Source organism: Trichomycterus rosablanca, chromosome 16 (genome assembly GCF_030014385.1).
Source record: "Trichomycterus rosablanca isolate fTriRos1 chromosome 16, fTriRos1.hap1, whole genome shotgun sequence".
Lineage (NCBI taxonomy): Eukaryota > Metazoa > Chordata > Actinopteri > Siluriformes > Trichomycteridae > Trichomycterus > Trichomycterus rosablanca.
The window spans coordinates 14405333-14425857 of NC_086003.1; the positions used below are offsets into that span (position 1 = coordinate 14405333).

At 40.6% G+C, this 20525-nt stretch overlaps 1 protein-coding gene across 5 annotated transcripts in view; it reads right to left on the reverse strand.

Moving 5' to 3' along the window:
* Window positions 1-6967: 6967 nt before the first annotated feature.
* Window positions 6968-20525, reverse strand: part of LOC134330970 (rho GTPase-activating protein 26-like) — a 166944-nt gene continuing 153386 nt past the window's right edge. For 4 of the 5 annotated variants that reach the window (XM_063012291.1, XM_063012290.1, XM_063012288.1 and 1 more), the window contains 2 exons: window positions 16654-16745; window positions 6968-8818 (listed from right to left, as the gene is read on the reverse strand). In XM_063012291.1, the coding sequence (XP_062868361.1) occupies window positions 8730-8818; window positions 16654-16745 (181 nt within the window). In that variant the 3' untranslated portion in view covers window positions 6968-8729. The remainder of the gene's footprint in view (window positions 8819-16653; window positions 16746-20525) is intronic. The other variant, XM_063012289.1, reaches the window with a different exon arrangement.

Here is a 20525-nt window from a genome sequence, read left to right on the forward strand (position 1 = left end):
GTATTCAAGGTCAGTTGCAATCATGGGAAAGACAAAGGAGCTTCCCCAAAAGCTGAGAGGAGATTATTTCATCACACCTAAAGGGCCTTGGGTATAAAAAGATTTCCACAAAATCTAACATTCCAAGGGACGCCATCGGGAGCATTATAAGGAAGTTTTAAACTTATGGAACTGCTGCAAACCTGCCTGGCCGTGGAAGAAAGCCCAAAATTTAACCAAGGACAACCAAGGCAACTTAGTCAGGACAACTAAGAAAAACCCCCGTGTGAGTGCAAGACATCTACAGGATGACCTGATGAAGGCTGGTACAAACGCTTCAGTGGCAACTATAAGACGTGCACCGAATAAACAAGGATTTCATGGCCGGACTTCAAGACGCACTCCACTCTTAACCACAAGGAACATCAAAAGTAGACTACAATATGCTAGGAGGAATTTGGGAGACAGTTCTATGGACTGATGAAACCAAACTGGAACTGTTTGGACATATATACCAGCGGTATGTCTGGCGTCCAAAAGGCCGGGCTTATGACCCGAACAATACCATCCCCACAGTCAAGCATGTAGGTGGGTCATTGATGATGCGGGGCTGTTTTTCTGCGGCAGGAACTGGCAATCTTGATCGTGTACTTGGAATCATGGATTCCCAGAAATGCCAGGCCATTTTAAAGATGAACGTGATGCCTTCTGTTGACAAATTAAACCTTGGTGATCAATGGACTTTCCAGCAAGACAATGATCCCAAGCACACCTCCAAGTCAACCAAAGCTTGGTTGAGAAAAGGATCCTGGAACATCCTGGAATGGCCTTCTCAGTTACTAGACTTCAATCTGATTAAAAATCTTTGGTGGGATTTAAAGAAGGCAGTTGCAGCACGAAAGCCATCAAACATCACTGAGCTAGAGGCTTTTGCATGTGAAGAATGAGCAAAGGTTCCAATCGAGAGGTGTAAGAAGCTTGTCACAACTTACCGAAAACGTTTGTTAGAAGTTATAAAAGCTAAAGGATGCTCCACAAAGTACTAAAGCTGGGGGCTGAATAATAGTGCACATGCACGTGTTGAAATATTTACGTTGTTGTTTAGTGAGGTTTTGTTGTAATTTATTGTCATCTTTCATCCACATCACTATAATGTCTTTTGAGCTGAGGGGTTGAATATTTCTGATTGCAACTGTAGCTCTAAATTACAAGAGATCTTCAAAAAGTTTCTGCACTTTTATATTTTGGTTGGAAGTGGTGAGGGTGGGAAGAGTAGTAACTGGTCGTGTCTGAGAGACTGAGATAGAGCTTATAGTCCGGATTCAGCGCCATCTGATTTCTACCTTTTTGGACCACTCAAAGAAGCTTTAAGGGAAAGAAGATTTTCATGTGATGATGATGTGCTGATGGCATTAAAAAGTTAGTATGACGCTGGGTAAATGCATCAAAAGGTGACTGTTGAAAAGTGATGTCATTTGTAATTCATAAATAATTCTTAATAAATAGAGTTTAAAAAAGTGCAGAAACGGCCACTCAGGTGGCACAGCGGTAAAAACACACGCTGGAACCAGAGCTATGATCTCGAATACATTGTATCAAATCTCAGCTAAGGCTGAGCGGCCACATGAACAACGATTGGCCTGTTCAGATGGGTGAAACTAAGCCGGATGGGGTCTCTTTTTCATGACTGGTGAAATTATGACCTCTGCTGGCTGATTGATGGCGTCTGCACAGAGGTGAGAAAAGAGCGCTCTGAGGGTGTGTCTCTCCGTACACAACGCTGAGCTGCACTGTACTCGTCAAAGTGTAGGTGATAAGATGCATACGGCATGCTGCCCACGTGTCGGAGGGGCGGGTTAGCTTCGTTCTCCTCAATCAGAGCGGGGATCAACATTGGTGGAGAGGAAGCATGACCCAATCGGGCAATTGGACGCGCTACAAAGGGAGAAAAAGGGGGGGGGGGGGATATTCCAGCACTCCTCGGTTCGAAACTCTGTGTTGCCACCGTGCCTGCAGGAGATACTAATTGGCCACCGTATCTGCAGGGTGGGGGCCGGACTATGTGGCCGGACCATATTCATTTAAACCAGCTACACGTGATCTCGCTCACAGCGTGCTCAAATACTTTCAAAACATTTAAAACATCTGAAATTGCTGTAGGACATCACCGAGAATATCAGCACACAGTTGGCACTGGGTGGCCTCACACCAACCGTCCTATCACATTTCACCTCCCCGGAGCAACTGCAGCTGCATTAATGTTTTATTGTGTGTCTGAGGGTGGCTTTTCTCTATCTGTAAGCTTCTTTTTTTTCCACTGTGGCAGTTTTCCTGTTTTTGTGTTTATATTTCTGGGCTTTTTTATTATGGCATTTATCAGAGGTTCTTTTTAGTCTGACCCGTATGGCCTTTCTGTGCTCTCGCGGTGCATGTAAAAAAGCAGGGACAAAAGATGCGTTTTGCTTCTTTCAGCTCAGGCCTGTGTGTTCTTGTGCTTCTGTGTGCAAGAGTTTGAGAGACTGAGTGTTATTTTGGATTAAGCTTTAGCTATCGAGCCTTTAATTACAGCTTAGTCATACATTCATTCCTAGTGCTTAAATGTATTTGGAACGGCTTTAAGTGTGCTCACTCCATTCTGTTTCTCCAAGAGGACGAGGACGTACCAGCTAATTCATAGGACTGAACGACGTGTATGCATTGAGAAATTCTACATTATTCTAATTAGTTTGAAAGCCTTTTTTAATTGTTTGAAAATTTCTGAATGTAAGCTCATATTTAGACCTTCAGAACGGATTCTCATGAGCCTGTTCTGTATCCGTCCCTCAAAAATTTAAAACCATTCTTTCGGAAAAGGAATAGCTATTGCACTGTGCTAACGCACACACAAACATTAGTTTTACGAGGACAAATTGCACAATTACGTTTTTTGCTGAAGCTCTTGCTATAAAGGGAGACACAAAGCCCAGCAAGTTTGAAATTCAGGAGGGTTTTTCCCCGAAAGCAGCTCTAAAAAAATGTTAATTCTGTAAGCCGTCACTCATTTTACGACTTTTTTTTATTTTTGAGAACGATAAGCTTGTTTGTATTTTGTATAGAATCGTACGGATTGCACTCGTGCTTAAAACAAAGTGTTATGTTGGACTTGTAAGTACTTGTAAATTCTTTAAATCAATAGGAAAGACATACGAGTGATCACTGTGTTTTAAAGACATTGAATTCTGATTGTACGTGAAGTGTGGCGACTGGAGACTGGAGTACATTTTGTATAGTGCATCAGAGCGACCAAAGCAAAGTAGATTATTAAAATATAAAAAACAAACTGACGTGTTTAAAGTAGTTACATTTTACAGTAGCACTTTTTTTTCCTGTAAGTCTAGATTGTCTTGTTTTACCTACTTATTTCCTTTTGTAAGGTCTAGGCTTTGGTCTTATATTGCTGTGAAAATGAACCACTTGTCACTTGAAAAGGACAAATAAAATGAAAAAGGTAAAACTGTGTGTAAAGTACCAGAGCCTGAACATTTGCACTACCCTGATATTAGTTTAAGAAATTCTATTTTGTACACCATTCATGCAAATATTATCTTTACGATTAAGGGCAGATCATATTTCACTGGTATGTGGCTTATATTAAGGTATGTTTTGTTTGTATTTGAGTTATGTAAATGTAATCCAAAGTAAAAAATAATGTCTGTTAAAATAGTTTTGTATTACATAACAGTAGTCAATGTCAATCTTTACACATATTTGATTAAATGTTGAACACAATTATTTCGGGTAATCGTGTAGAATCTTCTCAGATCTGTTTTGTTCATCTACATGGACAGCTGGGTTTCAGTGTTAGAGAATCCTATTGGACAGAGCCAGGCAAGTTCTAAACAAATTTGTAATACCATAGGGCCCTACCTAATTCATGGCTGTGAGCATCACGCCACAGACCGTGGAATGAGATGTTTCCTGTGTTATATGCAATTTGCTGTCAAATTCAAAATGTAAAGTTTTTTTTTTATTTGCGTAGCATTTAAGTGCCTCACGTTTACCAGTTAATTTGCACTATGAGGTGGTCCTAGTGTAACCGACCGTCTTTCGAGTTTGCTGAGCTTATAAAGTAAGAAATTGATTGTACATAGACAAATTATTGTGAGCATAATTACAGAGATATGATCATGTGTGTTTGTTTATTAGGATTTTAATGTCATGTTTTACACCTTAGTTACATTCATGACCGGAACGGTAGTAACTCATTACACAAGGTTCATCACTTCACAAGGTTATATCATGGACAATTTTGTATCTGCAATTCACCTCACTTGCATGTCTTTGGACTGTGGGAGGAAACCGGAGCACCCGGAGTAAACCCACGCAGACACGGGGAGAACACAGAACTCCACACAGAAAGGACCTGGACCGCCCCACCTGGGGATCGAACCCAGGACCTTAGCCACTGTGCTGTCCTGATCACATGTGTAGAGAAGCACACTTTTCCATGGAATAAAAAAGCACTCAGTAAGTAAACATATTCATCAAGCATTGTCAGCACACTACAGAACAGAAAAGTCTGTCACACTAGCCAATCCTACGGCAATTCAGTTAGCAATCGCTTAATCAAAATGTCCAGGATGTTGAAGTCTAAAACAGCTAAAAACACGATTCGGGTAAATGAGTTTGGAAAACTCCCAACCGAATCTGTAGACACAGCAACTAGCAAGGTTGGCTGTGCTGTATTTCGTATCTTCCATTTATTCTATCATTTAATTTAATGACTGCCGTGAAATGTGAAAAACATGAAATCTGTGAGCTTTAAAAAATGAGGTCAGTGAAATTTAACACATTTTCCCGTGAATTTAGTAGGGCCCCACTTAGAAGATGTATTCAAGTTTCCAATAGGAACAAAAATGATTTATCCTACACCTGGTATGTTTTTTTTCTTGGTATCTTGGTGGCTAGCGCTGTTGCCTCACAACAAGAAGGTCCTGGTTCGAATCCTAGGTGGAGCAGTCCGGCTGCTTTCTGTGTGGAGTTTGCATGTTCTTCCTGTGTCTGCGTGGGTTTCCTCCTGGAGCGCCGGTTTCCTCCCACAGTCCAAAGACAAGCAAGTGTTTGACATTAAACTCGAACTGATGAATCGTCTGTAACCAGTAACCAAAGTGGGGTCAAAAATATCCAGTAAAATATACTTACCAAGGGTTGCCAACCTTTCAGGGTCACTCCACACAATTTTAAAGAGCTAAATTGTTTGTGATCCCAGCATAACCCCACTCTTTACCCCACTGGCTTATATTTTGAATGCAATACAGTACAGAAGTGCACACCCCTATTTGGAAATAAGCAAAGCTTTATATTAATGGCTTGTAAAATTCCCTGCAAACCTGTTTACATCTTGAGTGACCCTTACGGTACTGACTTAAGCACCATTGAGCAGTGAAGGAGACTGCTGGTAAGCCTCATTTGCTTAGCTAGGTTTATGTTGCACTAGGATTACATTTGTTGATTCTGGGCTTTGCAGAAGCCTAAATGCAACAGTTACATAAATTCCAGTTTGTGGCTCTTAGCAAACAAATGCTAGTTTAACTAAATCTACATTCATTTCCACAGACACTTTAAAACTTTGTGAAAAGCATTTTCAAAATAGTGGATGGCTTTAAGCTGGGGGGTTGGAATAGGATATTCAATAAGCTCATGGTCCACTTACTTTTGGCCATATTGTAGATTTCTGTCTTTTATTATTAAAAAGGAGAGAAATACTGTCATTTTCACTTTATCCTGCTCTGGGTAATGAGGGGTACAGCAGCACCCAGGAACATAGCGCACGAAACAGGAACACACCCATCACAGGGCATCACACATACACACACGCACACACATATAAATTGATCAGCCATAACATTAAAACCACCTCCTTGTTTCTACACACACTGTCCATTTTATCAGCTCCACTTACCATATAAGTGGATCAGACACAGCAGCGCTGATGGAGTTTTTAAACACCTCACTGTCACTGCTGGACTGAGAATAGCTGCTGTGTCTTATCCACTCATACCAGCACAACACACACTAACACACCACCACCATGTCAGTGTCACTGCAGAGCTGCAGAACACCCAAATAATACCTACTCTGTGGGGGTCCTGACCATTGAAGAACAGCGTGAAAGGGGGCCAACAAAGCATGCAGAGAAATAGATGGACTACAGTCAGTAATTGTAGAACTACGAAGTGCTTCTATATGGTAAGTGGAGCTGATAAAATGGACAGTGAGTGTAGAAACAAGGAGGTGGTTTTAATGTTATGGCTGATCGGTGTATATACTCTTACTCACTTACTATGGGAGGTGGCAGAAAACCGGAGTTCCCATAGGAAGTGCATGCAGACATGGGGATATTGTACGAGGGATTTTCAAAAAGTTTCTGCACTTTTATATTTTGGTTGGAAACGGTGAGGGCGGGAGGAGTAGTAACTGGTCGTGTCTGAGACTGAGAGAGAGCTTATAGTCCGGATTTAGCACCATCTGATTTCTATCTTTTTGGACCGCTCAAAAAAGCTTTAAGGGGAAGAAGATTTTCATGTGGTGATGACGTGAAAGCAGCGGTGTATCAGTGGCTACACGCTCAACCAAAAACATTTTTTTTTGCTGATGGCATTAAAGAGTTGGTTTGATGCTGAGAAACATGCATCGGAATGTGATGTAATTTGTTTTTGAAATTCTTAATAAATAGAGATCAAAAAAGTGCGGAAACTTTTTTGAAGAACCCTCGTACAAAACTCACAATAATTGGGGTGGGAATGGGACCCAGCTTCCCAGCACCCATTATGTTGTGCCTTTCCAGGTCAGTTTTTTTAACTAATCAGATTGTCTGAAAAATATATTGTTTTATTTTTTATCTGCTTTTCTCAGTACAAGCTTTCCTCACCAAACTTTAATATGACTCGGTGGCAGATGCATGTGATATAAAGTAATGCAATTCCCTCTTGTTCAGAAAAAATCTCATTGCTGATGTTTATTAAGAACAAATATGAACATCATGATCAGGATTTGTCATATGATTAAAAAAATTAAAGAACATTAAGGCTCCCACAATTAAATTACATAGTCGTAAAAATGTAAAAAAAAGGACAGCAGTGGTGCCGGAATTAAGTTAGTAAGCTCGGATACAAAGTAGGATTATTTACATAGAACTTATGATCAGCTGTCAATTATTTACACTGTTAATAATACACTCTAGAAAACACATTTAAATCAAGAGAATGTCTTAAATCTTAAATAAGTGGTTTACACTTAGCATAGCTTGATTCACATTCTTTTACTTTTCACTCTTTCCATACCTGCAAAAAAATGAGCAATTTTAAAAACTGCATTCTTAAATGCTAGAGTGCAAGTCGAAGGAATGTAAAATGAATTATAACTTTCCACAAATAAGCACTTTCTGTATTAGTAGTACTGAACATATGACAGGAAAATCTAACAGACGCCAAAACGTTCCTAAAAACCCCAGACTGCACAGAAGCTTTTTCTGTCAGTTCTTTTTCCCTAGAATTAAGCTAAAACAGCAAGAGTACTCACATTTTAAATTTCATATAGACCCTCAATCTTCCAGTACAGTAGACCCTTGACTTACAAATTTAATTGGTTCTGAAGGGCTGTTCTTAAGTCAAAATGTTCGTTAGTTAAACCTGTTTTTCCCATAAGAAATCATGTAAATAGAATTAATTGGTGCCAGACCTCCCAAACCTCCCCCTCACCTAACCTTTCTAATGTCTTAAATGGTCTTTTTAGTTATAAATACAAGTATATTTTCCCTTAATCTTAAATTATAGAATAGACATTCCTGTAATAAACAACAATACACAGTAGTACTGTACATACAAAACACACCACATATCAGTACAGCACATGTGCTGTACTATACACCATAATAAATTTCCTTCTTTTTTCATAAAATGTATCTACCAGAAACAATAACTCTCATATTTCTCCATTATTTCCTTCTTTATTTCATTAGTATTGTATTTTGTAGGTGTAATTGCATGAAAGAATACTTTACTGAGCCGAATTCCTTCTTCTCTCTCACTCATTGTCCCCTCTGTCTGATACACAGTGACAGCTACTGGCAGGAATAATTGTACAACAACAAATAGCATTAGATTGTTTTATTTTCTCACCAATGCACTTTCTCTGTATCTTCTTTCAGGCCATTTTAATATAGAATTTTACAAAATATAAAGAAAACAGAAAAAACACAGTCCGCTGACTATATATATATATATATATATAAAGAGAGAGAGAGAGAGATGGTCGGAGAGAATGTGTTCGTGACATCACGTGTTTCGCGAATTTCTGTTTGTAATCTCAAATTTGTTCGTTAAGTTGAAAAAGATTTGCGTAACCCAAAATGTTCATATGGTAAACCGTTCGTAACTCAAGGGTCTACTGTATTTCTGATGAACAGCATCCTGGAAAACACTCCTACACTGATGGAAGCTAATAAGAATCAATCCCAAAGGGATTTTTTTACTCTCTCTTTGAAGTGAACTTTTGAGGATTTTTTCTAGTGGCAGTGCTTTTAAAAAACAGAAAAATAAAACAGCTTGTTTAAAGTAGCCAAGCATTCTTACCATCAAACGGTTGGACACACTCACACACACACACACACACACCACAAGACCTAAAATTTGAGATCTGTACTTTTGGATTTTACCAGCTCCAGTCCTCTACTGACACACCGCAGTAGTTTATCATGTTCCAGTCCAAGCTTAAAGAAATTCCACATAATTCTGTGGGATTAAACCTTTCCGTCCATCCAGCGTTCCCTCTAACCAGCCTGGTTCCCGTGATGAATGAACTGTAAGAGGGATGAAAAGAAGACATCACTGTCAAGTTCACATATTAAAAACATTTTTAAATCTATACTGAATATGGGCAGCACGGTGGCTCGGTGGGTAGCACTGTTGCCTCACAGCAAGAAGGTCCCGGGTTCGATCCCCAGGCGGGGGCGGTCTGGGTCCTTTCTGTGCGGAGTTTGCATGTTCTCCCTGTGTCTGCGTGGGTTTCCTCCCACAGTCCAAAAACATGCAGTCAGTTTAAGTGGAGAAACTGAATTGCCCAATAGGTGAATAGGTGTGTGTATGTGTGTCTGCCCTGCGATGGACTGGCACCCCATCCAGGGTGTTACTGTGTTCCTTGCGCCCATTGAAAAGCTGGGATAGGCTCCAACAACCGCCCCCACCCCCTTCCCGTGACCCTAATTGGATAAGCGGTTAAGAAAGTGAGTCACTGAGTGAGTGTAATGAATACATTGCCTATTTATTTATTAAATTCTGTTTAGGGTCTTGATTGGTACAGAGCCTACATGGGAACACTAGGCACCAGGCAGGAGTACACCTTGAACCTATTAACTCAATCATTTACATACAGGAGCAGAAGTAGCCAGCATGTTCCACCTGCATGTTCCTGAGCACGGTGACCAGAGATGAGGACCCGGCAGCTGTAAGCCACCCACACTACCTGCTGACACCAATCTATTGTGGGGCCTTGGCAACCCAACCCACCCAGACATAGCCAATCATGTCTATATGTAAATGCCTGACTGCCTGATAGCACCGCTGGAGATTCAAACCCTGCATACGTAACTTACAGCTGCAAGAACCTGTCATACATTCATTGAGTAAATATTTTATTCAAACTTAAATGTGTGGGGTCTGAATACTTTCTGAATCCACTGTAAAAAAAGAATCCAATATGCAATTAGTTACAAAAACATTTTATTTGATTGTAAATTTGACTTTGATTGGATACATTATTATATTTACCAATAAATCTACATTTCACCACCCACAATGAAGGAAAAATTTTATATTTGGGTACAGCGGCAAAATCAACTAGCACACCAGCGCTGGGATTCTGAACTCACCGAGATCGAATCTCAGCTCTGTTACCAGTAGGCTGGGCACCTCCCTAGCAGAGACAATTGGCCACTAAGTCTGCTGGGTGAAAAAAGACCGGTTTAATAAGAGGGCTGGGTCTTCAACGCAGTGTAAGGACCCTGGTTAGTAGCCCAAGGCACCTGTATAGAAGTGGAGGAATGCAGAGATCAGTGTGTGACTCTCCATGCGCAAGACTGGTCTTACATGCGAATCCATTGAACTGAGGGCAAATACAAAAGGGGTTGTGGACTGAGCACGAAAAAAGGAAGAATATATATATATATATATATATATATATATATATATACAGTGTATCACAAAAGTGAGTACACCCCTCACATTTCTGCAAATATTTCATTATATCTTTTCATGGGACAACACTATAGACATGAAACTTGGATATAACTTAGAGTACTCAGTGTACAGCTTGTATAGCAGTGTAGATTTACTGTCTACTGAAAATAACTCAACACACAGCCATTAATGTCTAAATAGCTGGCAACATAAGTGAGTACACCCCACAGTGAACATGTCCAAATTGTGCCCAAATGTGTCGTTGTCCCTCCCTGGTGTCATGTGTCAAGGTCCCAGGTGTAAATGGGGAGCAGGGCTGTTAAATTTGGTGTTTTGGGTACAATTATCTCATACTGGCCACTGGATATTCAACATGGCACCTCATGGCAAAGAACTCTCTGAGGATGTGAGAAATAGAATTGTTGCTCTCCACAAAGATGGCCTGGGCTATAAGAAGATTGCTAACACCCTGAAACTGAGCTACAGCATGGTGGCCAAGGTCATACAGCGGTTTTCCAGGACAGGTTCCACTCGGAACAGGCTTCGCCAGGGTCGACCAAAGAAGTCGAGTCCACGTGTTCGGCGTCATATCCAGAGGTTGGCTTTAAAAAATAGACACATGAGTGCTGCCAGCATTGCTGCAGAGGTTGAAGATGTGGGAGGTCAGCCTGTCAGTGCTCAGACCATACGCCGCACACTGCATCAACTAGGTCTGCATGGTCGTCATCCCAGAAGGAAGCTGACGCACAAGAAAGCCCACAAACAGTTTGCTGAAGACAAGCAGTCCAAGAACATGGATTACTGGAATGCCCTGTGGTCTGACGAGACCAAGATAAACTTGTTTGGCTCAGATGGTGTCCAGCATGTTTGGCGGCGCCCTGGTGAGAAGTACCAAGACAACTGTATCTTGCCTACAGTCAAGCATGGTGGTGGTAGCATCATGGTCTTGGGCTGCATGAGTGTTGCTGGCACTGGGGAGCTGCAGTTCATTGAGGGAAACATGAATTCCAACATGTACTGTGACATTCTGAAACAGAGCATGATCCCCTCCCTTCGAAAACTGGGCCTCATGGCAGTTTTCCAACAGGATAACGACCCCAAACACAACCTCCAAGATGACAACTGCCTTGCTGAGGAAGCTGAAGGTAAAGGTGATGGACTAAACCCAATTGAGCACCTGTGGCGCATCCTCAAGTGGAAGGTGGAGGAGTTCAAGGTGTCTAACATCCACCAGCTCCGTGATGTCATCATGGAGGAGTGGAAGAGGATTCCAGTAGCAACCTGTGCAGCATTGGTGAATTCCATGCCCAGGAGGGTTAAGGCAGTGCTGGATAATAATGGTGGTCACACAAAATATTGACACTTTGGGCACAATTTGGACATGTTCACTGTGGGGTGTACTCACTTATGTTGCCAGCCATTTAGACATTAATGGCTGTGTGTTGAGTTATTTTCAGAAGACAGTAAATCTACACTGCTATACAAGTTGTACACTGACTACTCTAAGTTATATCCAAGTTTTATTTCTATAGTGTTGTCCCATGAAAAGATATAATCAAATATTTGCAGAAATGTGAGGGGTGTACTCACTTTTGTGATACACTGTATATATATATATATATACACATACATATTACATGTTATAAAAGTATTCAGACCCCTATATTCAATACTTTGCAGAAGCCCCTTTGGTAGCACTTACAACTCTTTTTGGCTACGTCTCTTAGACACTGTCAGATTGAATGCTGAGCATCTATGAACTGCCAGCTTTATGTATCCCCTCAGATGTCTCACTGGATTAAAGTCTGTTCTTTTTGCTGGACCACTAAAGTACATTCAGAAACTTAACTCGCCCCAAAGCCTTTCCAGTGTTGTTTTGGCTGTATGCTTTGGTTCAGTCAGTCTTCCTATCCCTGCCACTAAGTAAGCACCCCCATAGCATGTTGCTGCCTTTACCACTATGTGCCGTACTACTGTCCGCTATTCTGTCAAGAGCTACAGTATGTTTTGGTTTCATCAAACCAGAGAATCTTATCCTTCATGAGTCCTCTACATGCATTTTAGCAAACTCTGAGCAGTATGTCATTGCTTTTAACTCAAAAGTGGCATCCATCTTGCCACTCTGTAAGAAAACCCTGATTAATGGATTGCTGCAAAGATGGCTGTCTGTCTAACAGGTCTTTTCATCTCTGCACAGTACTGTTGTAGCTTCTTCAGAGTTCATTGGGGTTTTTTCCTTTGTTTTGTTACTCTAGGAATTTTCAAGGTACCTGGAACCACTCAAAGCCTTAGATGTTGTTTTATATCCTTGCCCTGATTATAGCCTTGCCAGAATTTGATCGAAAAGATGCAGGCAGGTCCTGGGCGGTTTAAACTGTGGGTCCTTATAGACTCAAGTCTGTGTCTTTCCAAAATCAAATTACAACTGGTCAATAAAAACATTAAAAATAATCTCTTTGTGCATTGGTCAGTTAAATAAAGGTTTGATTAAATTAACAAATTACTAATTTGTTTTCACTGCATTTTTCTGGAAATCAGATTTGTAGACTGATGAGTAAAGAATCACAATTTTATCATTTTCAATACGAATATACACCGATCAGCCATAACTTTAAAACCACCTCCTTGTTTCTACACACATTGTCCATTTTATCGACTTACCATATAGAAGCACTTTGTAGTTCTACAGTTACTGACTGTAGTCCATCTGTTTCTCTACTTTTGCTTCTTTTTTTAGCCTGCTTTTACCCTGTTCTTCAGTGGTCAGGACCACCACAGAGCAGGTATTATTTAGGCGGTGGATCATTCTCAACACTGCACTGACATGGTGGTGGTGTGTTAGTGTGTGTTGTGCTGGTATAAGTGGATAAGACAGCAGCGCTGATGGAGTTTTTAAACACCTCACTGTCACTGCTGGACTGAGAATAGTCCACCAACCAAAAATATATCCAGCCAACAGTGCCCCGTGGGCAGCGTCCTGTGACCACTGATGAAGGTCTAGAAGATGACCAACTCAAACAGCAGCAATAGATGAGCGATCGCCTCTGACTTTACATCTACAAGGTGAACCAACTAGGTAGGAGTGTCTAATAGAGTGGACAGTGAGTGGACACGGTATTTAGTCTGATTCACTCATACCAGCACAACACAGTGTCACTGCAGGGCAGAGAATAATCCACCACCTAAATAATACCTGCTCTGTAGTGGTCCTGTGGTGGTCCTGACCACTGAAGAACAGGGTAAAAGCAGGCTAAAAAAAGAAGCAAAGGTAGAGAAACAGATGGACTACAGTCAGTGGAGCTGATAAAATGGACAGTGAGTGTAGAAACAACAAGGTGGTTTTAATGTTATGGCTGATCAGTGTACATTATGTGTGTATTGAGAACGCGAGCAATTTACTGTGTTCACCAGCCTGTTCTGCTGTGAAATAGAGTAAAATCTTTCAGTATATATGACACATTAAAGTTCTATCTTGTTAAAACTGTTAAACATAAAATACTAAATTCAAGAACTTGTTTCTTTTTTCCAGTGTCCAGTTCCCCCATCACATAGGCAATCTCTGCCCCATGCTTGGCATCAATGCTGGATGAGGATTGCGGACTTGTACACATCCCCTCAGGCACATATAAGTCATTCATCTTCTCACCAGCTGGTGACAGAGCCTGACACATAGCTACATGTGGCCATGATCAGTATACAGTTATACCTAAAAATACACATTATAACATCATATAAATGTCATTATATAATTTCTAATAAATCACCTACACTTTTATTACCGTCTGAGTTAAGCATTGTGTTCTTGATATAAATCAAGGACCATTAATCCATCTGCTTCAACTGTCTTCCTTTTCTAGCTGATTTTTTCCAGGCTTAAAAGAAGAGTTTTTGTTGCTGCTATTATTTAAACGGGCTACACAATAAAATGACTGTAAATCAATTCATCCCCAAATGTTAATATGGAGTATTTACACTGATCAGCCATAACATTAAAACCACCTCATGGTTTCTACACTCACTGTCCATTTTATCAGCTCCACTTACCATATAGAAGCACTTTGTAGTACAATTACTGACTGTAGTCCATCTGTTTCTCTACATACTCTTTTAGCCTGCTTTCACCCTGTTCTTCAATGGTCAGGACCCCCACAGTGTAGGTATTATTTAGGTAGTGGATCACTCAGCACTGCAGTGACACTGACATGGTGGTGGTGTGTTAGAGTGTGTTGTGCTGGTATGAGTGGATCAGACACAGCAGCGCTGCTGGAGTCTTTAAATACCGTGTCCACTCACTGTCCACTCTATTAGACACTCCTACCGAGTTGGTCCACCTTGTAGATGTAAAGTCAGAGACGATCGCTCATCTATTGCAGCTGTTTGAGTTGGTCATCTTCTAGACCTTCATCAGTGGTCACAGGACGCTGCCCACTGGGTGCTACACTAAGACTTGGCACAGAGTAATTAGAGTACAGTAATTTGGCTGTTACTGCTTGATGAATTCCATTTTAAAAGGCAAACTATGATTTAATTTTACAGACTTTGTGTTCATTCATTGATAAAAGCCTATTTTTTAATCAGACGACTTCTGTTAAGTGCCAGATTTGGTTCACCATCCTTTTAGTTCGTGTGTAGAATAGCATAGATTTCAATTCCCACTGAGAACCGAGTGAATCCTATAACAATGTTAATTAAGCTCCAGGTCACACTCAGACAGCTGGAACAAACAGACTGTGTCAAAAATGCCTCCCTCTGTGGAACCTCCGGTAATGATTTTATTTTGGAAAAAAGCAGAGAATAATGTAGGATGTAAACACTGTAACACAAATAGCTTACAGTTAAATACTCTCATTACTAAAGCATGTAAACATGCTAAGTCAGTCAAGTGAAAGTGTGTGTTACCTTTGTGCTTTACTAAACTGGTAGTTCATTATTAAATAAACAACAGAAAGATATATTTTAAAAAGTTATTTGCAAACGTTCAATTGTATATGACTTGTATATGTATTCTCATAGTATGACTGGTAATATTGTAGTTAATGTACTGAACTAATGAATACACCAAAAGTATAGCTGACCCGTCAAGGAATGGACTCCACTAGACCCCTGAAGGTTTGCTGTGGTATCTGAACAGCAGATCCTTGAACTCCTGTAAGTTGTGAGGTGGGGCCTCCATGGATCGGACTTGTTCCTCAAACCGTTTCTGAACCATTTTTGCTTTGTGGCAGGGCGCATCATCCTGCTGAAAGAGGCCACAGCCATCAGGGAATACCGTTACCATGAAAGGGTGTACATGGTCTGCAACAATGCTTAGGTAGGTGGTACGTGTCAAAGTAACATCCACATGGATTTGCAAGACCCAAGGTTTCCCAGCAGAACATTGCCCAAAACATCACACTGCCTCTGCCGGCTTTCCTTCTTCCCACAGTGCATCCTGGTGCCATGTTCTGCCCAGTTAAGTGACGCACACGCACCCGGCCATCCACATGATGTAAAACAAAACTTGATTCATCAGACCAGGCCACCTTCTTCCATTGCTCAGTGGTCCAGTTCTGATGCTCACGTGCCCGTTGTTGGTGCTTTTGGCGGTGGACAGGGGTCAGCATGGGCACCCTGACTGGTCTGCGGCTATGCAGCCCCATACACAACAAACTGTGATGCACTGTGTATTCTGACACCTTTCTATCAGAACCAGCATTAACTTCTTCAGCAATTTGAGCTACAGTAGCTCGTCTGTTGGTTTGGACCACACGGACGAGCCTTCGCTCCCCACGTGCATCAATGAGCCTTGACCACCCATGACCCTGTCGCCGTTTACCCTTGTCCATTCCTTGGACCACTTTTGATTGATTCTGACCACTGCAGACCGGGAACACCTCACAAGAGCTGCAGTTTTGGAGATGCTCTGACCCAGTCATCTAGCCATCACAATTTGGCCCTTGTCAAACGGGTATATATCTGTTGTAGTGGCAGCACCATGTTTTGTGAATGTAATCAGGAATCATCTTGCAAGACATTGAAGACTGTGTTGGAGACACCATTTAAATGGGTAACACTCTAAGCACACTACCAAAGCTACTCTGGAGTGGTTCTAAAGTGTTCACCAATTTTCTTCATCTCTGTTCACCAATGGTCTTTATCAAATCTTACAAACCTTGAGCAATTTTGCCAAGAAGAATGATAAAGTGTCACGATATATTGTGCAAATTATTTCATGTCAAAGTTCTAACACCTTAAAATGTGCGGAAGTGAACGAGAGAGAGTATATAACCTTGTTAAGTTTAAAAGACACCGTCGGTACAAAGGGTATGGGAGGACATACTAGCTGTGATGGATAACAACAAGGAGGCTTTTATGATGGAGTATTAGGCCCTTAGCAAATCGAATCAACTCCGGCAGCCTGCAGTTTTAAATGAGAGGCGGTCTGAGTCACTCTTGCAGCTATTGCTCAAAAGGAACTTACCGTTTTCAAATATAGTCCCTGCGGCGAAGGAGAGCTCAGAGTCATGCTCGGCTTTACAAGCGTACAGTGCACGGGCTTTCCGCAGAGGCGGGCTAAGATCGGAGAGAACAAAGGGAAATTAGGGTCAAACTTTAAACCACATTCACATTTTCCAACCATTTTCCGGGAAAAAATGATTCAGAAAATGTGACCAGTATGTGCTTACAAAATGTATTAAATATTTTCAATAACCATTTTATTGTGATAGGGTCGCAGTGAATCCAGAGTCTACCTGGACAGGTCGAGAAAACATCATAAAGGCATCAACCCATAAAAGGACAAGACTGATTCACACCTAGGAGCAATGTAGACTAGCCAATCCCTGTTTTGCTTGTTTTTGGGAGGTGGAAAGGAAACCAATTAACAGAAGCATGATGTGAACATACCACATTTCTAACAGACAGTAAGGAATATTAACCTTTAACCTTTGATATATTGTTTGTGGCTGTTTAAATATACAGTGGGGGCCAAAAGTCAGCAACTGCTACTGAAAATGCTTTTATTTATTTATTTATTTATTAAATTTTTTATGCATTTTTCTCCCGATTTTTAGCCCGTCCAATTTTTTTCCAATTGCATTATGCTTCCTCTCTACTGGTGCTGACACCCGCCCCGATTGAGGAGAGCGAACTGGTACACGTCCCCTCCGACACATGAACAGTAGCCGACTGCAACTTTTCACCTGCGCAAGGCGAGTTCATATGCGGATCAGCCTTGTGCACGGAGAGCCACACCCTGATCGCATTATTCCTCTACTCTGTGCAGACGCCATCGATCAGCCAGCACCGGCTCCCTCCCTGGATTAACAACAGCCAAAAGTTGTTCATATAGCCGCCCAGCCCAGCCGGATGGCAGAGCTGAGATTCGATATGATGCATTCGAAATCTCAGCTCTGGTGTGCTAGCGTATTTTACCGCTGCCCCACCTGAGTCGCCTTAATAAGTTTTTTTCTTGAATTTTGGATTTTAAAGGTTATAAAAGTTTTACCTTTACTAATTATTTAATCAGCATTTGAATTTAATGTGAATTTAATCTACTTATCAGCTATTCAAAACAGATTATGTACTGGATATGACCTGCTGAGTGTGGAGAAACTCCAGTGGCCTGCACAGAGCCCTGACCTTAACCCCGTTAAAAGCCTTTAGGATGAATCAGAATCTTAAATGGGATCTAGGCCTTCTCATTTATTGGAAAAGTGAGCACACTTTTCCACAAACACTATAAATCTTCTGGAAAGCCTTTGTAGAAGAGTGAAGGCTGTTATACCAGCAACTATACATTAATAACAATGGCTTTGGAATAGGATGTCCAAAACGCTAATAGTCATGTGACCATATACACTTGGCCAAATCATGCTTTTTTGAAATCCTACCTGTGACAATTGGCAATAATGGTTTCAAAATACAATGTTCTGTAGTCACTGTCTGTAGGGAATTTTGGATATTCTCCACATTTCTGTGTGGGTTTTCTTTAAGCACCTTGTAAAATATGAAGGTTACCTAAATCAGGTTGCATCTAAATATTAACATGTTTAGATGTACACCGACCAGGCATAACATTATGACAGGTGAAGTGAATAACACTGATTATCTCTTCATCACGGCACCTGTTAGTGGGTGGGATATATTAGGCAGCAAGTGAACTTTTTATCCTCAAAGTTGATGTGTTAGAACAGGAAAAATGGACGAGCATAAGGATTTGAGTGAGTTTGACAAGGGCCAAATTTTGATGGCTAGACGACTGGGTCAGAGCATCTCCAAAACTGCAGCTCTTGTGGGGTGTTCCCGGTCTGCAGAGGTCAGTATCTATCAAAAGTGGTCCAAGGAAGGAACAGTGGTAAACCGGTGACAGGGTCATGGGGGGCCAAGGCTCATTGTACTGTAGCTCAAATTGCTAAAGAAGTTAATGCTGGTTCTGATATAAAAATATCAGAATACACAGTGCATCGCAGTTTGTTGCGTATGAGGCTGCATAGCCACAGACCAGTCAGGGTGCCGATCCATGGAGGCTCCACCTCGCAACTTACAGGAGTTAAAGGATCTGCTGCTAACATCTTGGTGCCTGTTACCACAGCACACCTTCAGGGGTCTAGTGGAGTCCATGCCTCGACAGGTCAGGGCTGTTTTGGCAGCAAAAGGAAGGAAGGTGGTCATAATGGTATGCCTGATTGGTGTAGTTTAACATGTGTCAAGAATCAATATTTTAAGTATCCTTTTGGCACCAAAATAAAAAAATAAATCTAAAATAACTGTACCATAATCCTTTCCAATGTCAGCTAATAAATACTTTAGTATTTTCTGTAATAGAGTTTCAATTTTGTAGTTTTCTTCTTTTAAGTCTATGTGCATAAGTACGGAAGCGTATTGCTGCCACACAGATAAAAAAAAAATACCGTCAGTATGTCGTTATGTATGGAGCTCAAACGCTGCCATAAGTATCTGAATCTGAATTTTATAAATTTGAAATATTTAATGGCGTAATTTATAAATTTGAAATATTTCAATCTGAATTTTATAAATTTGAAATATTTAATGGCGTAATTTATAAATTTGAATTTTAACAATGCTTTTTTTGTGATTTGAACTTGTGAGGTGGTGAAATTTGCTGTTGAAAAATTTTCATTTCAAAATTACAACTTGCAATTTTCAGATTTTAAAAATTCAGATAAAAAAAATTCAGATCTCTCAGATTCAAATCTCAGAAATACGAATTCAAGCTTGAGGTGAAACATCCGGGTTTCCCAGGAAAAGTAAACTTTCCAGAGCGATCGAACGCAGCATTTAACCAATCACAGCGCTGCCTCACCTGCGTTCATGTCTGTGGAGGAGAAATAAATCCCAATGAGGAAAGTGCATCCAAAGTTCTTCAGATCCACACAGTCAGCTAATTATTTATAGTTCTGGTAAATACTCAACGTGCTTTACGGCAAGTTTTATATTTTGCGTTATGTAACGCTGGTGGCGTGATAACGCGCGGGGTAAGGTTAGTTAGCGTTAGCTAGCTTGTTGGTAGTGGTTAGCTAAGAGTTTTGCTTGGCATGAGCTGGTCTGAGTTTAGGAAGGCATGGATATTCCGTTGCTTGCACATATTAAAACGGGGAGTTCAGAAATGTTGTGAAACTTCTTTCCTGGTGTGCCGTATAGCACTTCAGAGTTCAGTCTTTACCTCATTTACCTAACACACCTGGTTCGACTCATCTGGTCAGTTGAGGTTGACACTTTGGATGCACTTACCTCATTGGGATTCATTTCTCCTCCACAGACATGAACGCAGGTGAGGCAGCGCTGTGATTGGTTAAATGCTGCGTTCGATCGCTCTGGAAAGTTTACTTTTCCTGGGAAACCCGGATGTTTCACCTCAAGCTTAAATTCGTATTTCTGAGATTTGAATCTGAGAGATCTGAATTTTTTTTATCTGAATTTTTAAAATCTGAAAATTGTAAGTTGTAATTTTGAAATGAAATTTTTTCAACAGCAAATTTCACCACCTCACAAGTTCAAATCACAAAAAAAGCATTGTTAAAATTCAAATTTATAAATTACGCCATTAAATATTTCAAATTTATAAAATTCAGATTGAAATATTTCAAATGTATAAAATTCAGATTCAAATACTTATGGCAGCGTTTGAGCTCCATAGTTATGACGAGAAAAGGATGTTGTTATAACGAGCAAGTATGTCATTATAACGAGAAAGTATGTCGTTATAAAGAGAAAAGATGTCGTTATAACGAGAAAAGGATGTCGTTATAACGAGAAAAGGATGTCGTTATAACGAGAAAAGGATGTCGTTATAACGAGAAAAGGATGATGTTATAACCAGAAAATGATGTC